The sequence below is a fragment of the Microplitis demolitor genome, chromosome 6, assembly GCF_026212275.2.
Source record: "Microplitis demolitor isolate Queensland-Clemson2020A chromosome 6, iyMicDemo2.1a, whole genome shotgun sequence".
In the NCBI taxonomy this organism is placed as follows: domain Eukaryota; kingdom Metazoa; phylum Arthropoda; class Insecta; order Hymenoptera; family Braconidae; genus Microplitis; species Microplitis demolitor.
Genome location: NC_068550.1, coordinates 22,512,655 through 22,531,170, shown reverse-complemented (window position 1 = coordinate 22,531,170; position 18,516 = coordinate 22,512,655). Strand labels below are relative to the sequence as shown.

Here is an 18,516-nt window from a genome sequence, read left to right as displayed (position 1 = left end):
CAGGGTGATATTCAAGTTTAAATGATTTTAGAAAGTGGTCAACTTAAAAGTAAAACAGATGATTTGTACTGATTTTTAATTTACCTCTTTATTATCGACGGTTACGACGGATTCCGTTAAAGTGACATGAGAGTAATGAGGTTGTTGCTGCTTAGTAGTTTGTTGTTGCTGCTTAGTAGTTTATTGTTGTTTTTCTTGTTGCACAGGATTGCTTGTTGTTGTTGTTGTTGCAATGTCTATTTTATAGTTTTTTTCTTTAAGTATCTGTAAGTAAATCGACTTTCTCTTCAAGTATTCTTATACGTTGCGAGAACTTTAAACGTTTCGGTTTACGTTATAAGTTAGTGTTTTATTGGGGAAGGTGCTTTAAGCTGGGTCCGGTTTGGCGAGAATATTGATAGGCCTGATATGTTTTGACTTTTTTCTGATTCTGAAGAAGAGTGTAAAAGAAAGCTTGCTGAAGTTTTATTGGTTAAATCGGTCAAAAATCGGTGAGGTGTTTCAATGACAGAATCGTGCGGTGGTGGCAAATGTTGTTATCATCAATTTCAGTAACGATAACCATACCTTGTGAATATTTCTGTCTATGAAAAGTGACGTTTAACTTTAATAAATATAAATGACTTCTTTTAAGCCAAACAGCTAACAATTACTTACCGATTAAAATCAGTAGAGATTACTGATTGGAAATCGTTAACTGCTACCGAAAAAAATCGGTAACCATTATCGATTATTTTTTTCAGTGCAATTGATATATTTATATTCTCAAAATAATAACTATTCTGAATTGAAAAGTGAAAAAAATTATTACTATCATCACAGATCTCTTCCAACCATTGAAAAGTAGGTTTTGGAAGTCATTTTTAGGTTTCTGCCGACCATGGAAACTAGAATAGACAAGCTACTGATTTTAAATATCCTACGTTTCGTAAAAGCAGATAAAACTCATAAAGTGAGGTCAGATTAACAGCCTTGCTTAATAGTTTCCCTTAATGCTCGAATGTTATTTTATTTTCAACACCCTCATATAACTATGATTCGAGTATTGAAAACCTCATTTACGATACATAGGGTAAATAACCCACATTTAAAATTTTAAATCGAAATAATTACCATATTTTCTTCAACACACTATTTACTTTCAACAATTCTGAGTCATTAAGCCTTAAAATTTGTTGTTTAAACTTGATGTTAGTCTAGCCACCTATTGTATTTGGATTAGGATTTAAAGAATTAGAGTGCCCTTTATAACAATTTTAATGGAAGTAGAACCGATATGACGCGCCAGAGGGGTCTGAAACTTCAGGTACATAGCATAAACAATGAGTTAATCCGAGGCAGATTTTGAAGATTAGTATTTAATGTCATTTTCATTGCCGTCTTTGGGGAGAATTTTATTTTGTACAGAGGGTTAGAATTATTATATGCAACAACTCACAAATTTCTTCGATGACTTAATAGGCGTATTGTAATTTAAGTCTGGGCTCCATACATGTCGGCGGAAAACATATAACTTGTACGTATTTATATACTCCGTACGGATAAAAATATTTAAGCAATTTTTTGCCGAATAAAAATCTCATGAAATATCAAAAAATGATAATCTTTCATACCGCCTGAACGTTTTTACATAAAACTTTATACAACGAAAGCGCTGAGGGAGTTATATGATCGATCTATTTTTTTTTTTTTGACTCATTTATTCACATCAAATTATCTCTACACTTCTTCGATTTCACTAAAATGGATCAAATTGTATACTAATATAGAGACAAGTTATCAAAGAATAATTTCGACTGTAATTAACTACTGGCAGCAGTGTGCGCTCTTGTGTGTGTGCATGTGTGCGATTGCGTGTTTGAGTGCGTGTGTCTGTATGTGTGCCAAGATATTTTTTGCGTTCTATAAGCTGCGGAGTTTAAATGAGTTCATTTTTAACACCGCTCTTTTTACCGTGCATGTATATAGTATACGGTTTCCATATAGGTACAGGCATAAGAAAATATATATCGTTTTTGGCCACTTATAAGTTCCCATATTTATTATGTATTTTTTATCATTTATTCAATTTAAGTGCTATCTTAGTGCACGCACTTTTGTTCACCAAATAGGTGTTGGCCCATTCAACTGTTTCCACGTCATTTGTGTGCGTTAAACGATTATCTGCGTGCGACAAGTAAGAGAAAGTGGGGCAAACTGGACCCCTTAAGAAATGAGGGCTTATATGTAATATAAATGTCAGCCCATTTTGCCCCCAGAAGTTTATTATGCCCCACTCCCGTAATAGGGGAAAGGGGTAAAAATGGGACACTTCAAATTTTGAGTGCCTCGACCACACTAGTTGTACAATATACTATTTCTATATACGAATATTTATCATATATGGTATTCTCATGTGGGTATATATAATTATTCTTTGGTATCTCAATCAATGTGTTTGAGTCCAAATATGATTTATTAACACTCATAAAAGTCATAATATTCATAATATTAGTCTTTAAAAATTTCAGTAACTGCTGAAAGTTAAAGAAATACGAAGTAAAGGTTAAAAGTTTTTCAATAAGCCATTTTTTTATGTAATTAAAGTCCTGGGTAAGTACTTTTGAGTTCTACCTGACGTAGGTTTCAGTAGTAAAAGAGTGGAGAGGGGGGGGGCAACTTGAGTCCTATGGCTGTCGTGGTTATGGAGGGGGAAAGGAAGGCATTACTTCTAAGAACTATCCCATCATAGGCTTTGAAAATCATGAGTGGGGATAGGCCCTTTCTTCATTTCTATTATGGAGGGGGAAATAATGAGGGCTTCAGTCATTCTAAAGATTCCATGTTATTCTTGAAATAGTTGCTCTTTTATCAAGACCCATCGCTATTACCTTAACTTGTTAAAACTTCGTCAAACAAGTTTTAATTGTCATTGATTATCATTTTATTAACATCTATTGATATTTCATCATTTTATTAAAATGGATATCAGCAATTGTGAAGTGAAAAGTCTTCGTCAGTTAGTGAAAAATGGTGCCGTTAATATTAACACGCGATTTCAGTGGAAAAACATCGGAGATGTCAGTATTTTGCAACTAGCAATTGAGCATGGTGACGACAAATTCATCGACGATCTTCTGTTGAACAAAGTGGACGTTAATCTCAACACGGAATCGTATGGGACTGCACTCCATCAAGCTGTCGGTCGAGGTGATCTTAGATTAGTGAAAAAACTTGTTGATCATGGTGCAGACATTAATATCATGTCGTGTAGTGGTGATAAGTTTACGGCATTGCATGCCGCTGTGAAATCAAATCATTACCAAATCGCCGAATTTTTAATAGCGTCTGGAGCTGATCTCACTGCAGGAATCGACGATGTCAGTTTGCTGAATACTTCTTATAAATGGACACCACTGGCTTTGGCCACAATTTTAAACAAAATTGATTTCGTCGAGTTACTGCTGAAAGACCTAAATTTCCACAGAAATCTCGATTTTTACCACTCCCCTGTCTACTTGGCAATACGACTCAATAAGATTCGTATCGTCAAACTTTTTCTCGATCGTGGGGCAAAAGTTAAGTTTTTGAATCATGGATCTTTCGGACCTTGCCTTTCGCTGACTTTCGAGTCAGATAATTTGGAAATATTCAAACTATTCCTCAATAACAGTGGGAATCCTGTAACGGCTACTGACGAAGATGATAATTCTCTGATTCATTTGGCTGTTAGAGAAGGTAGCCGTGATATTTTGGGTTTCCTATTGAAAAATGGTGCGGACATCAACGTTGTCAACAAACATAACCAAACAGCACTTGATTTGGCTCTTGTGAAATTCTCTGAAAACATACACAACGATAATAGCCGTAATTTGGAAACAGTAGAAACCATTTTAGAGCATATTGTTGAACTGTGTGCGGCTAATGTGTATCTGAACAAGAGAAATCTACAAGCGATCAGCGGTGAAGAATTTGACTGTTATTATGACGATTGTATGAGTGATGTGAACATTATGAAAAAGACTAAAATTGGTGAGAGTAATTTAAGTTATCACAGTGTGTTAGTTATGAGTGTTAATAAATTAGCTATAGGTTTAACCCATGTTCATTCTATTAATAAAACAGACTTAAAATTATTTAAATTGTATGAAAAATTAATACTATATAAACTTAAAAAAGGAGAGGAGAGAAAAAAATTGTTAGTCAAATCTCAAGATTTTTTGTATGATTTATTCCGTTATGATTTGCCACATGTATTTTTAAGAAATATTTTTAATCACTTATCGAATGACGACTTGAGATTACTATCTCAATAATTAAATTATAATAACTAATATTAATTGTAAACATTTGTAAATAAATTTTTTTAATTGTTTATTTTAAATAAAAAATTTTTAATCTTAATAACAACTTTTTTTTTTTTTTTTGATAACATTAGTTAATTTTTAGAACTACTTTAAGTTTAGATGTAGATTAATTATAAACAATATTTTTTCAAATTAATACTGCATGAAGAATTTGGTCTCTAAGTAATTAATAATATCAATTTTTCGAATATTTAGTTTTCAAGTACTATGAATAAGTAGATGATAAGATTTATAATTATTAATATTATTTGGAAGAATTTTGAAAAAGCAGCCTACAATAAATGACCACCGCTGAAACGGTATGTAAATTTATACTTAATTACGTATGACAAACTGAAATAATATTATTAGGTAGATTATAATTTGTAATTAGGTTTCCTATTTAAACGAAATGTTTGAGAAATTTTTAATGCCCCGGGTCAAAAAATTTGATCTGATTTTAGTCTAACTGGGCTGTATTTGGACTACTTGGTCTGTTATTGAACTTCTATAAAAATTTTAATCTGTTGCTGATTTACCCGGACCGAAAAGTTTGATCTGATTTTAGTCTAATTGGATTATTTGATCTGTTTTTGATCTTTTACACAAATTTTAAGCTGTGTTCGACCTGTTGTTTTAAAAAAAAATTGTGTGACGGGCAGACAAAACTAGATTAATTCTTGAACTTTTAAAATTTTAGTTCTGAAAATTTGCAACGACAAAACTGAATCAAATTATGGACTTTTAATTAAATAAATTTATCATTTATTTAAAAAGAGATCTAGTTTGTTGACCCGGGCGTTTTCTAATCATTTTTATTCTATTTTTAGGATTAAAAAATATTTAATATGATTAATAATGTTTAATATTGGCTTGTCGTTTTATTTTATATACGGAGCAGAAAATATAGTAATTTTGAAACGCTTGTGATTTATATGAAAAATTAATAAACAGATAAGCATATTTTACAAGTCCTTTAGTAATTTCTCATATACTGGCTATGAAAAATCTCCTATATTGCATATTAATTTTTAGTTATATTAAGTAAATTTTACTATCCCGTTTAGTAAATTTTACTATATTAGAATGGAAAAAAATCAAATTAAATTTTTATTAGCTTTCAACTTTTTATTATTATTGCCATCATTTTGATTATCATTGTTATTTATGTCATCTGTATTGGTGTTGGTGTCAATTTTTGTTTTTTTAAAAAAACACTTGTTCGACCGAGATTCAAACCTTGATCTTCCGCGCGCGAGTCATTTCCTATGTCTGACGGCCCGATGTCTCTTTTGGACAAAAGTTTCAGAACTTTTAATACATATTTGTATATGGTCCCCCCCAACAACTTTTAATTTTATCTATACACAGTAGAATTTACTATACAGATAGTAAAAAAATATAATAGTGTTAGCAAAAAATAGATTGCATAGTAATTTTGAATATCTTATTAAGTGATTATTATTAACTAGTAAATTTTACTAAACGTTTAGTAATAATTACAATACAGAATGTAATTTTTTCATATCTGTTAGTAAATTTTACTATAGTTTAGTAATTTTACTATACTCCTTTCTCCGCTTAACCGGTGACAGAAATTCAAATATTAGTTTAGGATTAAAAAGTATTCGGAATGATTTGAAATTATTGATACTTTTAAATTAATTTATAATTTGACTTACAGTATTAAGAATGAGTTGATAGTAAAATTTTAAAATCGATATATATCCTTAGGATGGATTAAAAATGATAAAAAAATTAATGCTTTTAATCCTATCAAATCATTATATTTAATCAGGGTTTTTACTATTATTTAGACAGTTAATACACAGAAAAAAAAAATTCTTAATTCGAGAAAATTTTTCTTCATCCAAGAAATTTTTTAGTAGGTGGAATGAAAACCAAAAATTTCTTGTACGAAGTAAAATAATTTCTTGAATTTTAAATCTTGAATTAAAAAAAAAAATCTTAATTGAATACATCGGTTACACTTCGCCCAATATCACAATAACTTATTTTAAAAATTTTTATGTCTTAGTATAATAAAGATTTATCTTAGCCTAAATATGTCACTTACTTAAACCAAGAAATTAAAATATTTAGTAGAAGAAAGTGATACTCTTCATTAAAGATATATGATGTTTTGAAACAATAAACGGTATTAACTTGAACTAAAAATAAAGGTAGTTAGTTTAAAACAATTCAACTCTTGGTTCCAACTGTATTCTCTTAGGCCAATCACAGTAGCAATCTCAGGCGAAGGTTACTAGAGTCTTAAGCCAAGAAAGTTTTCTCTTGGATTTTTTCACTAACGCTTCCACTTTTTTCTCCTTCCCATTGTAAGGAATAAAAATTTCTCTATCTTTGTCGCGCTAGATATTTAATTTTAATTGATATGTACGCATAAAAAATAAAACTTTTTATCATAATAGTGTTAAGTATTCAATTATTTTCACACAACTAAGAAAGTAACTCTGTCATTGCGTATTCTATAATATGTTAAATCAGTACTTTTTCAAATATACAAAACTGGTCTTGAAGTGGTCTCAAATGGTAACTCTTCCATATGAATTAAATTTATTTTTTTTTTACCGAATTTTTATAAGAAAATTTACTTTTTTTATACGTTGCAAGCGTTTCGTGATAGTTTCATATACTGTGTTCAGTATTCTATTGAAATTTAAACTATCATTATTTTTTTAATTGCAGCTAATTAGTTCTGATTAAAAAATTTTTGTGAAGCTACAACCCATTGCTATTAACTTTTTTCTCAAAAATACTGTTTAAGATATTATTGCGACAGAAAAAATCGCAATTGAAATTGTATTAAGGAGTGGAAAAAAATATAAAGGAGAAATGAAAGAAAAAATGAATATAAATGTAATGATTTTTTAATAAATTAATTAAAATGTAACTAATTCATAAATTACGTTTTTAATATATGAAATCGAACAGAGGTATATAATTTTTTAATTAAATTTGTCTATTATGTGATAAAAAAAAATATTTTAATAACCAAGATATACTTAAATTTAACTTATCAAATATTTTCATACCTAATCTTATTTTAACAACTTAAATGTACTTAAATCTCAGTCATAAAATATTTCTCTTACAATTAACATATTTCATATTTATCACAAACTAACGATTTAAAACTATTATACAGTTTTCATAAAAATTTCGACAGTATCTTTTATACTTGATGGCAGATAATCAAATTTCGTCACTATTTTATAAATACATCTTTGGATGAGGAGATACAGATGAAAACCTGCTTTTGGGAATTTGGCGTGGAAAACGTGATAAAGCTTGAATAAGCAGTCAAATGCGTTAGTTATTGATTTGAATTCATAACGAATATGATCAATAACTAACAAAATTTGACTGTAGTCATCCAAGGATCCCTGTATAATAAGGTACGGTTGAACCGTTTCCTTTCTCAGCAAGTGTTCATTCTGCAGTTTTAGAATTATTTCTTCGATGTCACTAGCGGTCTGGAACCAAATGTAATATTTTATAATACCACAAATAACATCAATTTATAATACCATATATATTAGTACATACTTTTGCGAAAACGTAAATATTGTCGATGGCTTCTTGAGTCGAAATTTTTTCTTTTCTGCTGCGTCGACTCTTAGGAGGGATTAAATGAGCTAGAATGGTCATCTCAATTAATAACTTACCTGCAAGATTTTTAAATTTGTTAAATTATTTCAAGATATAAATAATAAGGTTTTTTAATACGTAAGCTTATCCCTTATTCTATCCCACCTACTTCTATACATTTATATGCGTCGTTTTTAATAATATAGTAAGATCGCACAAAAAAAATATGTACTTTATAATTCGTTAGTAATAACGAAAAATTTGTTTACTTACGATTTCTACTTTTTTCATCTTCTCCCAGCAATCTCAACTTTTCTTTCAAAAGTTGAATCGATTTTTCTTTTGTAAACTTCACAGGTCTTAAAATTTTTATTTTTTCGAAAAACATATCCCAATTATTTTGAAAATTCACTTCTTTTCCCGGGTACATTAATTGAAAATCAATAGATATCTGTAAAAATATGTAACCAAAATTTAAACAACTGTTTTTTAAAATTTTTGTTTCAATTCAAAAACTGTCACTTAAATTAATAATGAAATGGTAAACTGAACATTACCAATTCAACGCTTCTTGAGTCGTTAAAAATACTCCATTCTTTTAGGTAATCGTTGACGGTTGAGTAAGACGACTGGTTTCTGACTTCAAATGTATTTATCCATTTTTCGAGAACTACTGTCCATGGACTTCGGTTGCGTTGAAGCCATTCTAAACTTTCCCGGTGTTGATCTATAAGAATAGACGAAGGTATATTGCAGGAAGATTAGTCATTTTATAATGTTGATAATAATCGAAAATTAATAACAATAAAAGTTGCTTACAATACAAGTTTGTAGACTAAGCACAGACCCGAAAAGATAATAATTATAATTTTGACAATTATTTATGTACAAGCAGAATATTACCAATTATAAAATTTATTTAATATTACTTACTTTTTAAGCCTTCTAGAATCGCTTTATCTCTATTCGTTATCTCTACAGATTCAGACCTTTTCCTTTTGTTCCCGTTGTTCGATAAGAATAATATATTTTTGACTTTGTCCGGTAATTTTCCTCGGCAAGGAATAAATTTACCAGTGCTTGAGTTTTTAGAATTTACTGCACTTGAGTAAAAAACGCCAATACTTGTATGGGGAAATACGGCTTGGATTTTTTTTATTAGGGCTGCATAGTGATGGCACTTCAGACGGCTATAAGTGTAAAAAGAAAAATTACCAGATTCGAATATGTGTATCAAGAACTTTACTATTAGAAAGGTAATTTTTGTCAATTTTTAACTTAAAAATCATAACCGATTAATGTATAAATTTATATATATATATATATACTTACTTTCCGTTTTTTAACCATGGATATAATTGTCGACAAATAATATCAGTTAATTGTTGTTGGGACTGTGAAGATAATTTATCATTATTGTCGTAGTCTCGTTGAATTGTATCTCCTTCTGGAGCTGCAGCTAGCAGTTCTGTTAGATCGAAATCGGGGAAAGGATTGGTTATCAAAGCTTCATCGTCAAAAAATAAATCATTATTATTAGCTTCAATCGTTGCATCAATTTCATCACGAGGAATTGTAGGCACTTCGGACTAATAATATAAAAATTTATATAAATAAATAAAAAATTAATCTATATTCTTATGATATCAAGATAACTAATTACTATTTAAAACTCACAGTTTCACGAAGTTCACCAATTTTATTTTTCAATAAAATTCTTGTGGCCAAGTGAGGACACATTTCTTTTAAATCGTTATCTGATAAAATTTTTAATAAATCGATGGTGATCCCATTGTCTAAATTAAAACAAAAGGAGAAATAATTAGTTATTTAATTTTATTATAATTTATCTATATGAGAATTTGGAAAACAAAAAAAAATTAATTTTTTCAAACTATAAATATATAAGGCTAGAGCTATAAAATATAACAAATAGTATGAATCAACTAAATTTAATTTAAAATAATACAAATGAAAATTCTTACCGACAAAACGCTGGGTTACCACATCTTCGATTCCCCATTCTTTGAACCAACCAGTTAGATCGAGCTCAGCTGATGGTGAATTATCGGCCATTTTTATAAGCTGGAATAAATTGTTAAAGTCGAATCATTTGGAATGCCCACATGGTTAATTATTTTATGTGAATTCAAAAAAAAAAGTATTTTTAAATATTTTTTATATTTAAATATTAAAAAATATAACCTATAAACATTTGATGATATTTAACAGTTAAGTTATTATATTTTTTTTATCATCAAACTATATTTTAACAAGAAATAAATTTTATATCACATATATTATCAATTATTTATTCTATAAATAATTAAATTGATTTATCATAATAAATCTGATTTGATTGACTTTATAATAACAAATTTTTACCTAATTACGCTAATTTCGATGATTTGTTAAGTAAGAATACTGAATGTAACTTGTAAAGATATAATCAAAGTCTGTATAATATTTTGAACAATAACAATAAAAGATGTGAAAATTTAAATTTTAAAAATCAATCGCTTTTGATATCACTGTGTAATTTATAATACATCAACTTGTTCGCTTGAAAGTGTCTCAATATGATATGAACCTATACTGGAACAAAAGGCTGCACCATTTAGGAAGCTTTCCAGTCCTTCGTCGCGCCAACAGTTTTAGGCGCCTTTATCATAATCTATATAGGTTCAAAAAATCTCAGTTGGCGGCATACCGCTGTTTACCTTGTCTGAGTTTTTTTTGTCTTTCATCCCCACTCTACAAATTGATGTGGTAATCCAGCGTTTTGTCGGTAAAAATTTGCATTTGTATTATTTTAAATTTAATTTAATGGATTCATACTATTTGTAATATTTTATAGCTCGAGCCTTATATATTTATAGTTTGCAAAAATTATTATTTTTTTTTTTTCAAATTCTGATATAAATAAATAATTATAAAATTATATATCTAATAAAATCTCCTTTTATTTTAATTAAGACAATGGGATTACCATCGATTTATTAAAAATTTTATCGGATAACGATTTAAAAGAAATGTGTCCTCATCTGGCCACAAGAATTTTATTGAAAAATAAAATCGGTGAATATCGTAAAATCGTAAGTTTTAATATCATTTATTATTTTTCTTAATATCATCTGAATAAATATATTAATTATTTTATTATTGATTTTAATTTCTAGTTGAGTACATCTAGAACGTGTGTTGAAAGAAAAGCAGATAGTCCAAACTCGTCAGAAAAAACATCTATTGCACCAGACAGAATCTCCTCAACGTTGTTATGCGTTCTTTGCAGCATTCAATTTTCTGATTTCGAGGCATACATCGTACACTTAAGATGTACACATCAAATTTACAATTACTTTCATTGCCCGATGAGTAATTGCTCACGCGTTTATCATTCGAAGTATAGTCTTAAGTATCATTTAAAGCATACCCATTTAAAGAATAAATCTATACAGAGTGAACGCTCAATTGATGTACTTGAAGTAGAATCGAATTTGGAAGAAAGTGCTGCAGTTTTTCAAAATCATAATTTAAACGTTTCCATTATTAATTTTGATAGAATTGAAACTAGCAATAGTACTTTAATCAATTCAAATGAAGACGCTAATTTAATCGATTTGAGTAGTAGGGGAGCCTGGGGCACGAAGGCCCCCTTAAGCCGGTTTTTTCTTTTTGTGGCTTTTAACCATAAAATTCACTTATTTTCCGTCGATATCGAAAGAATAAGTAGAAATTTTGCAAAAAATCGAAAAAAAAATTTGTTTTTTTTCTGGGGCACGAAGGCCTCCTCTCCAAAAAATTATCAACAAAAATTTTTTTTTTATTTGCCGTTAAGTTATGACCTTTATAATGTTTTTATGACGTTTTAGGCCAGTATGTGATGTATGAGGTAAAATGGACCATTAAAAAAAAAATTGTCACGAAAAAATTAACTTGACGGAAAATAAAAAAAAAATAATTTTTTCTTTATAATGTTTTTTTCGAGTTGTCCGTTTTGCCCCTCATATCACGTATTGACTTAAAATATACTAAAAACATTATGAAGGTCATACTTTGACGGAAAATAAAAAAAAAAAATTTTACCTAATTTTTGAAGAGGGCCTTTATGCCCCAGGGGGGCCTTCGTGCCCCAGGCTCCCCTATTTTCGTTTCTGAAATTGAAAAAATCATATCTCATTTATATAATATTCTTAATATCCCACGTTCTTTAATCCAAACAGTTTTCAAATTAATAGAGTCTTTGGTCATAAATTTGACAAACAATATGAAAAAAATTATATGTAAGCCAGAAAATAATTCTGATAAAAAAGATGAACAGATAAATTCAATCATAGCTCAAGTAAAAAAAACTTTTGACAAGTTAAGTACCGATTATTTACGGATGAAGCATTTTTTATCTTCACAGTGCTACGTAGCACCAGATCCAGTTAGTATTGGTACTATTACAAAAGAAAAAACTGTTGATAGTAAAGTAATTGCAACCGTAAAAGAAAAATTCGCTTACATTATTCCATTAAATAAAAGCTTAAAATTATTTCTGGAACTACCCAAAGTTTTTTCCACTATACAAAATTATCAAACAGAATTATTACTTGAAAAAGATAGGAATGGATCCGTAATTCGAAACATAATTCAGGGTACACTTTGGAATGACATAAGTAAAAAATACGACAAAAATCAAATTTTAATGCCGTTAATTATCAGTTTTGATGATTTAGAAACAGGGAACCCTTTAGGTAGTCGAGCTGGGAAACATAAATTAGGCGCAGTTTATACGTCAATCGCAACAGTTCCTCCGAACATGTCAAGTAGGTTAGAAAATATTTTTTTGTCGTTACTATTTTACTCCCACGATCGATCAAAGTTTGGTAATGAAACAATTTTTAAGAAATTTGTCTTGGATTTAAAAGAATTAGAAACAATAGGAATTGACATCTGTGTTGACAATAACATTTTAAACGTAAAATTTGTTACAATAACGATAGCAGGAGATAATTTAGGACTGAATAGTATTTTAGGATTTTTTGAAAGTTTTAACTCAACTTATTTTTGTAGAATTTGTTTAACAACAAAATCTGAGTCTACAACCCAAATTACACAAAACTCTATGAATATTCGGGCAGTTGAAAATTATGATACTGACGTTCAAAATCTTACAAATATTAAAAATTCATGTATTTGGAACGATTTACCGAGTTTTCATGTTTATGATAATTGGTCATGTGACGTTATGCACGATTTGATGGAAGGTGTTCATCGGTATTCAATGGCATTAATTATTGAAAATTTAATAAAAAAAAAATATTTTACCCTGAATCAATTAAATTCACGTCTTAAATATTTCTTGTATAATGATGCAGATACGGTTATACCTCCAATACTTGAAAGTCCTTTAAAAAATAAGTATTTAATTATGTCAGCATCTGAAATGTTGTGTCTGGTACGTAATTTTACTTTTATTATAGGTGATTTAATAGAATTAAATGATGAAGTTTGGGGGTATTATCTTTTATTATTAGAAATGACCGAAATTTTAACAGCTCAAACTTTTACAAATGAGCTATTGGAATATTTAGAAAATTTGATTAGTGAACATAATGAAAACTTTATAAATGTTTTTCATGAAAAATTAAAACCTAAATTCCATTTATTACTTCATTATCCTCGAATTATTCGGAAAATTGGTCCTCCAATTTTTTATAGTTCATATAAATGTGAGTCCAAACATAGAGAAATAAAGAAAGTCTGCGATTCTATTACTTCTCGGCGACAAATACCTTTATCAGCAGCCAATAGATGTCAATTAAAATCTTGCTGCAGATATTTAAGTAAAAGAGGCTTTAATGATTGTATCAATTATAGTAAACCTTCACACCAAACGCAAGTCATTGATACGGAAATTTTAGTAGAATGGTATGAGATTAATGGTGTCAAATATAAAATTAACGCTGTCATTGTTAATAATTTTGACGAGTTTGACGAACCAATATTTTATTTAATAGATGACATAATAATTAACAAAGTAGATGATAAGATCGTAACTTTCAACTGTTCGTTACTCAACACAATAGAATTTGACCCCCATATGAGGGCTTATAATGTTGTTAAAACTGATTTAAAAAAGTCTTTACCCTTAAATAATTGCAATTCGGTACCATTAACACTCCATGAGGTAAACAATAAATTCGTTGTTAGCTTAGCAAAAATCTAAATATGTATATGGTTTAATATGTATTCTTTTAAAATAGTAAAAAAAGAATAAAATATAATTTTTTTCTGGTGTATCAATTAATAAAACCATGGTTAGAAAAATAGCATTAATTAAATTTTAAATTATCAATGAAATGTAAAAATGTATTTTACATGTATATATGTATAAATTTATAATTATGAATGTTATAAAATCTGAAAAATTGTAATGTTACTACGCTTTATATGTGTGCCTACCAAATTTCACGTATTGAGATAAAAAACTTCTTTTTAAGTCAATAAATTATAATCTTTAGCTGAAAAATAAATTTCTTTAATTCCAAAAATATTATCCTGAACCTATTAGAAAATTTTTTCACTCAAAAAAGTGTTTTCTTAGCTTGAAGAATTATTTTTCTTATTTAAAAAATTTTTTGTTTTAGCTAAAGATGTTTTTTCTGTATGTAAGAATTTTTAGCTAAGAAAAAAATTTATTGGGTTGGGAAAAAATATTCTCAAGCAGAGAAAAAAATTACTAGGACCAAGAAAGTTTTCTCTTGGTTTGAGGAATTAGTTTTCTTATTTTAAAAATTTTTTTGTTTTAGTTCAAGAAATTTTTTCTGTATTTAATAAAGTAACAATCTTTAGCCAAGAAAAAAGTTTATTGGATTGAGAAAAAATGTTCTCGAGTCGAGAAATAAGTTACTAGGGCCAAGAAAGTTTTCTCTTGGTTTGAGGAATTAGTTTTTTAGGCTAGGGAATTTAATACTTCCACTAAGTGAATAATTTCTGGTTCCAATAATTTTTTTTTTTTAAATCAAATAAGAATTTTGCATTTGGTTTAAGAAATAAATTTCGAAGAAATTTTTTTTCTTGAATCAAGATATCCTTTTTTTCTGTGTACTAATGCGAAAAATTTTTCAATAAATTGATAAATGATAAGCAATTCTAAAATAAATTTTTCATTCTTCCGTTTCAATCGTTGTCATTTTTCGCCCTCAAAGTTTCATAGCAGAGGAAGTAGGCTAGTACTGAGTAGACAATTATTAAAGTATTATATCATTGTAACATCAGTGTTTACACAGAAAAAAAAATTTTAACTTGGTCGTAGATTAGGTTTTTAAAAATATTACTCTTGTTTCAAAACATTTAAACTTTTCTAAGATAAATGTCCCAATACCGGAACAAGACCCAATACCGGAACGATTTGATAATTATTATATTATATTTCAACTCGTACGCGATGAAACTAAATAAAACTTTCTTTACTTGAAACCTTAATCTTTCAGTTAAAAAATAAGATATAAAATAAATTTTAGAAAATATTTAAAATATGAAAAAAAAAGGTTAATTAGAGCAATAGTCTCGGATTCATGACTTTTTCATGCCTCTTAATGGTTTTGCTAAGAAATCAGTCAATGGTCTTAAGCTTATAGGAAACGCATAGAATTACTTTTCAATAATTTTTTTTTGTGTATGCATCTTGAATGACATAAAATTCAAGAAAACATATTAAAAATATGAAAAAAATAGTATTATTATATTAATTTTACTGTTCATCTATTGGTACACCAAAATGAACCCGTGCCCAGTACCGGAACAGCCAATCATATTAATGTTATCGATAGACATTAACGGTGAGTTTTATTGACTGGCTAAATCAAGTACAATATTAATTATTACTGGAGCCCTAATATTTACTGCAGTATGTATGATTGTTATGAAAAATACATCAAATATAGATAAACTCTAATTTAAATCATAAAAAATAAATTCTTGTTTTTAGTTTTTTTTTTTAATTATTTTTCTAGTATAACCTCAAATTATTTATTTTGTTTCTATTCTTTAGTCCAAAATATTTATTTTCATTGAATATTCAATCATTTTTAAATTTTAAATACATTTTACATTATGGGTGTGATATAGCAGACATCAGACAAATTTAAAATTATTAATAAATCGAGTAAATAATTAATAATATAAAATTTAAAAAAATGCGAATTCAAAAAATTTTGAAATTAATAGTGCTTTTTTTGTAAATATTATTTTTTTAATTATTTATCTTATTTATTTATAATTTTAAAGTTCTCTGATGTCTGCTACATTCATACTCGTTCTACATTAATATTATTTAATAATTATTAATATTTTCACCATGAATAAATGCAAAAAATAGCTTATTTTATTTACTGTTCCGGTATTAGGACAACCGAATTCCCGTATTGGGACAAGGCTATTTTAGCGTTTCGGTATTGGGTTTTTTGGGTGTCATAGAAAAAAATTTTTTTTTTATATTAAATTTAAGAAAAATGAACTAATTTGATTATTTTTGCATTGGTAAATGTCTATTCTATATGATGTAATAAATTATTTTGGTTTATAATTTATTTGAATATTTTTAAAACGATAAAAATCAGTCATATACCCTTCGTCGTTCCGGTATTGGGACATTTACCTTATTCAAAAAAAGTTCAATCTTAAATAAATAAATTTTGAGTCTTCAATGGAGAATGTAAATTTTTCTTTCAAAAATTTTACTCTCGAAGAATGCATTTTTATCGTAAACTAGTTGGCACCGAAATTTCATTTTTTAATAATTGATATATCAAAGATTGCTCTTGAAATGCTCTTTCAGAATCCACAATTGCTTCAATTGAAAAATTAATTAATTATGCGTAATTAAAAATCCAAAATTTAAGTCCTAATCATCTCGTATATAAAGTGTTTTTTAAGTAAATATTTACATGTTTCAAAAAAAGTTATTTTCTTAAATTAAGAATATTTATGAGTCGTATATATATAAATGTCAATTGATGATACTTATTATCTACAATATTATAGTCTATATTCGAGTAGAAAATTAGTTTCTATGAGAAAAACAAAATCATAAAATTTTTAATTTTTTTTTATTGTTAAGTATCTAATATATATAGATTAGTATATCTGGTTTTAATGAGAAAAAAAAACCACTGCAAGTCTAAAGAACAAAAATAGTCGAAATTATGAGATAATAATGATTATAAACGTTAATTTCAATAGCAATTAGCGAATAACTACTTTTTACGTCTATAATACACGTATCCAAAAAATTAAAGGAACAATAAATTTTATAAATTTTTTAGTGATTTTTGGAAGGCTGTATTTTCGTGGAAAATGATCGTTTCGAAAAAATAAAAAAAGCAAATTGACGCTTAAAATCTCTAGTTTGAAGATCTTTCAGCAAAATAATTTTTTGAACCATGGTTGTTACGAAATCATAAGAAATAGGTCGAGACAAAATTTTTAGGTCTACGGTACCGGGAAAAATTTTTTCGAAAAACCAATTCATGGCTCGTTTAGGAAATCTGAAAATTTCTAGGGTTTTTGGAGTCACATTAGGCTGTAAAATCACCTGGCAACATTAACCTTTCCATCAATATTTGCAAATTAGCGATGAGTTGACTAAAAAAAAAAACAAAATGGCCATTTTTAGTGAGTTTTTAAAATTGATATTAAGGAAGAAAAAAAATGTTTTGTTAAGAAAATCGAAAATAAAGCTTGTAGGAGTTTCATTCAAGTTTTCCAAACTGCCCTTTCAATTTCGGTGCGACCATTTTAGTTGCTGAGATATCGATAATCAAAGACAAAAGGATCCTTTTTCATTTGAAGGCTGATATCTCAGCAGCAAATTGTCGTATAGAGAAACAGAAAAAGCAAATTGTACCTGAATAAATTTCCTAAACCAGTCATGAATTGGTTTTCTCGAAAAAAATTTTCCCGGCCTCGTAGACCTAAAAGACAAAACGAAAAAATTTAGAAAAATTTTGTCTCGACCTATTTCTTATGATTCCGCAAAAACTGTGGCTCAAAAAATTATTTGGCCGAAAGCTCTTTAAACTAGAGATTATAAACTTCAATTTGTTTTTTTTTTTTCATTTTTCCAATACGATCATTTTTCACGAAAATACAGACTTCCAAAAATCGCTAAAAATTTTATAAAATTTTCTTGTTCCTTTTATTTTTTGGATAAATTGTCTTATATACGTAAAAAAAACGTAATCGCAAACGTCAATCTTGACTAGAATATCAAAATTTTAATTTTTTAAGTGTGAAAATCAAAATTTTAAAACATTGCGTTCACTTTCTATTTTATTGTTAAGTAATTAATAATTACAATGTATTATTTTATGACATATTGCGATACAATATCTATAGACCACTTTGTATATCATTGACGTGCTGTCTGTCATCGTATCAAATTTTTCAAAATTGTTTGTCTTCTTTTTCATTGCCAAGGAAAATACATCGGATCTAACATAAATGACATGCAAGTCCTCACATTCCCTGAACTTCCTGGCTTGTACATACACAGATGAGCATAGCAACACCCATTATGTCCTGAATCATC

The 18,516-nt window shown here is 28.1% G+C and overlaps 1 protein-coding gene across 1 annotated transcript; it reads left to right on the top strand.

Moving 5' to 3' along the window:
• Positions 1–2,960: 2,960 nt before the first annotated feature.
• On the top strand, positions 2,961–6,026 carry LOC103572021 (putative ankyrin repeat protein RF_0381). The gene is made up of 2 exons (XM_053740306.1): positions 2,961–4,071; positions 6,010–6,026. Exons 1-2 carry the CDS (start codon positions 2,961–2,963, stop codon positions 6,024–6,026), a joined length of 1,128 nt encoding a protein of 375 aa, XP_053596281.1.
• Positions 6,027–18,516: the final 12,490 nt, after the last annotated feature.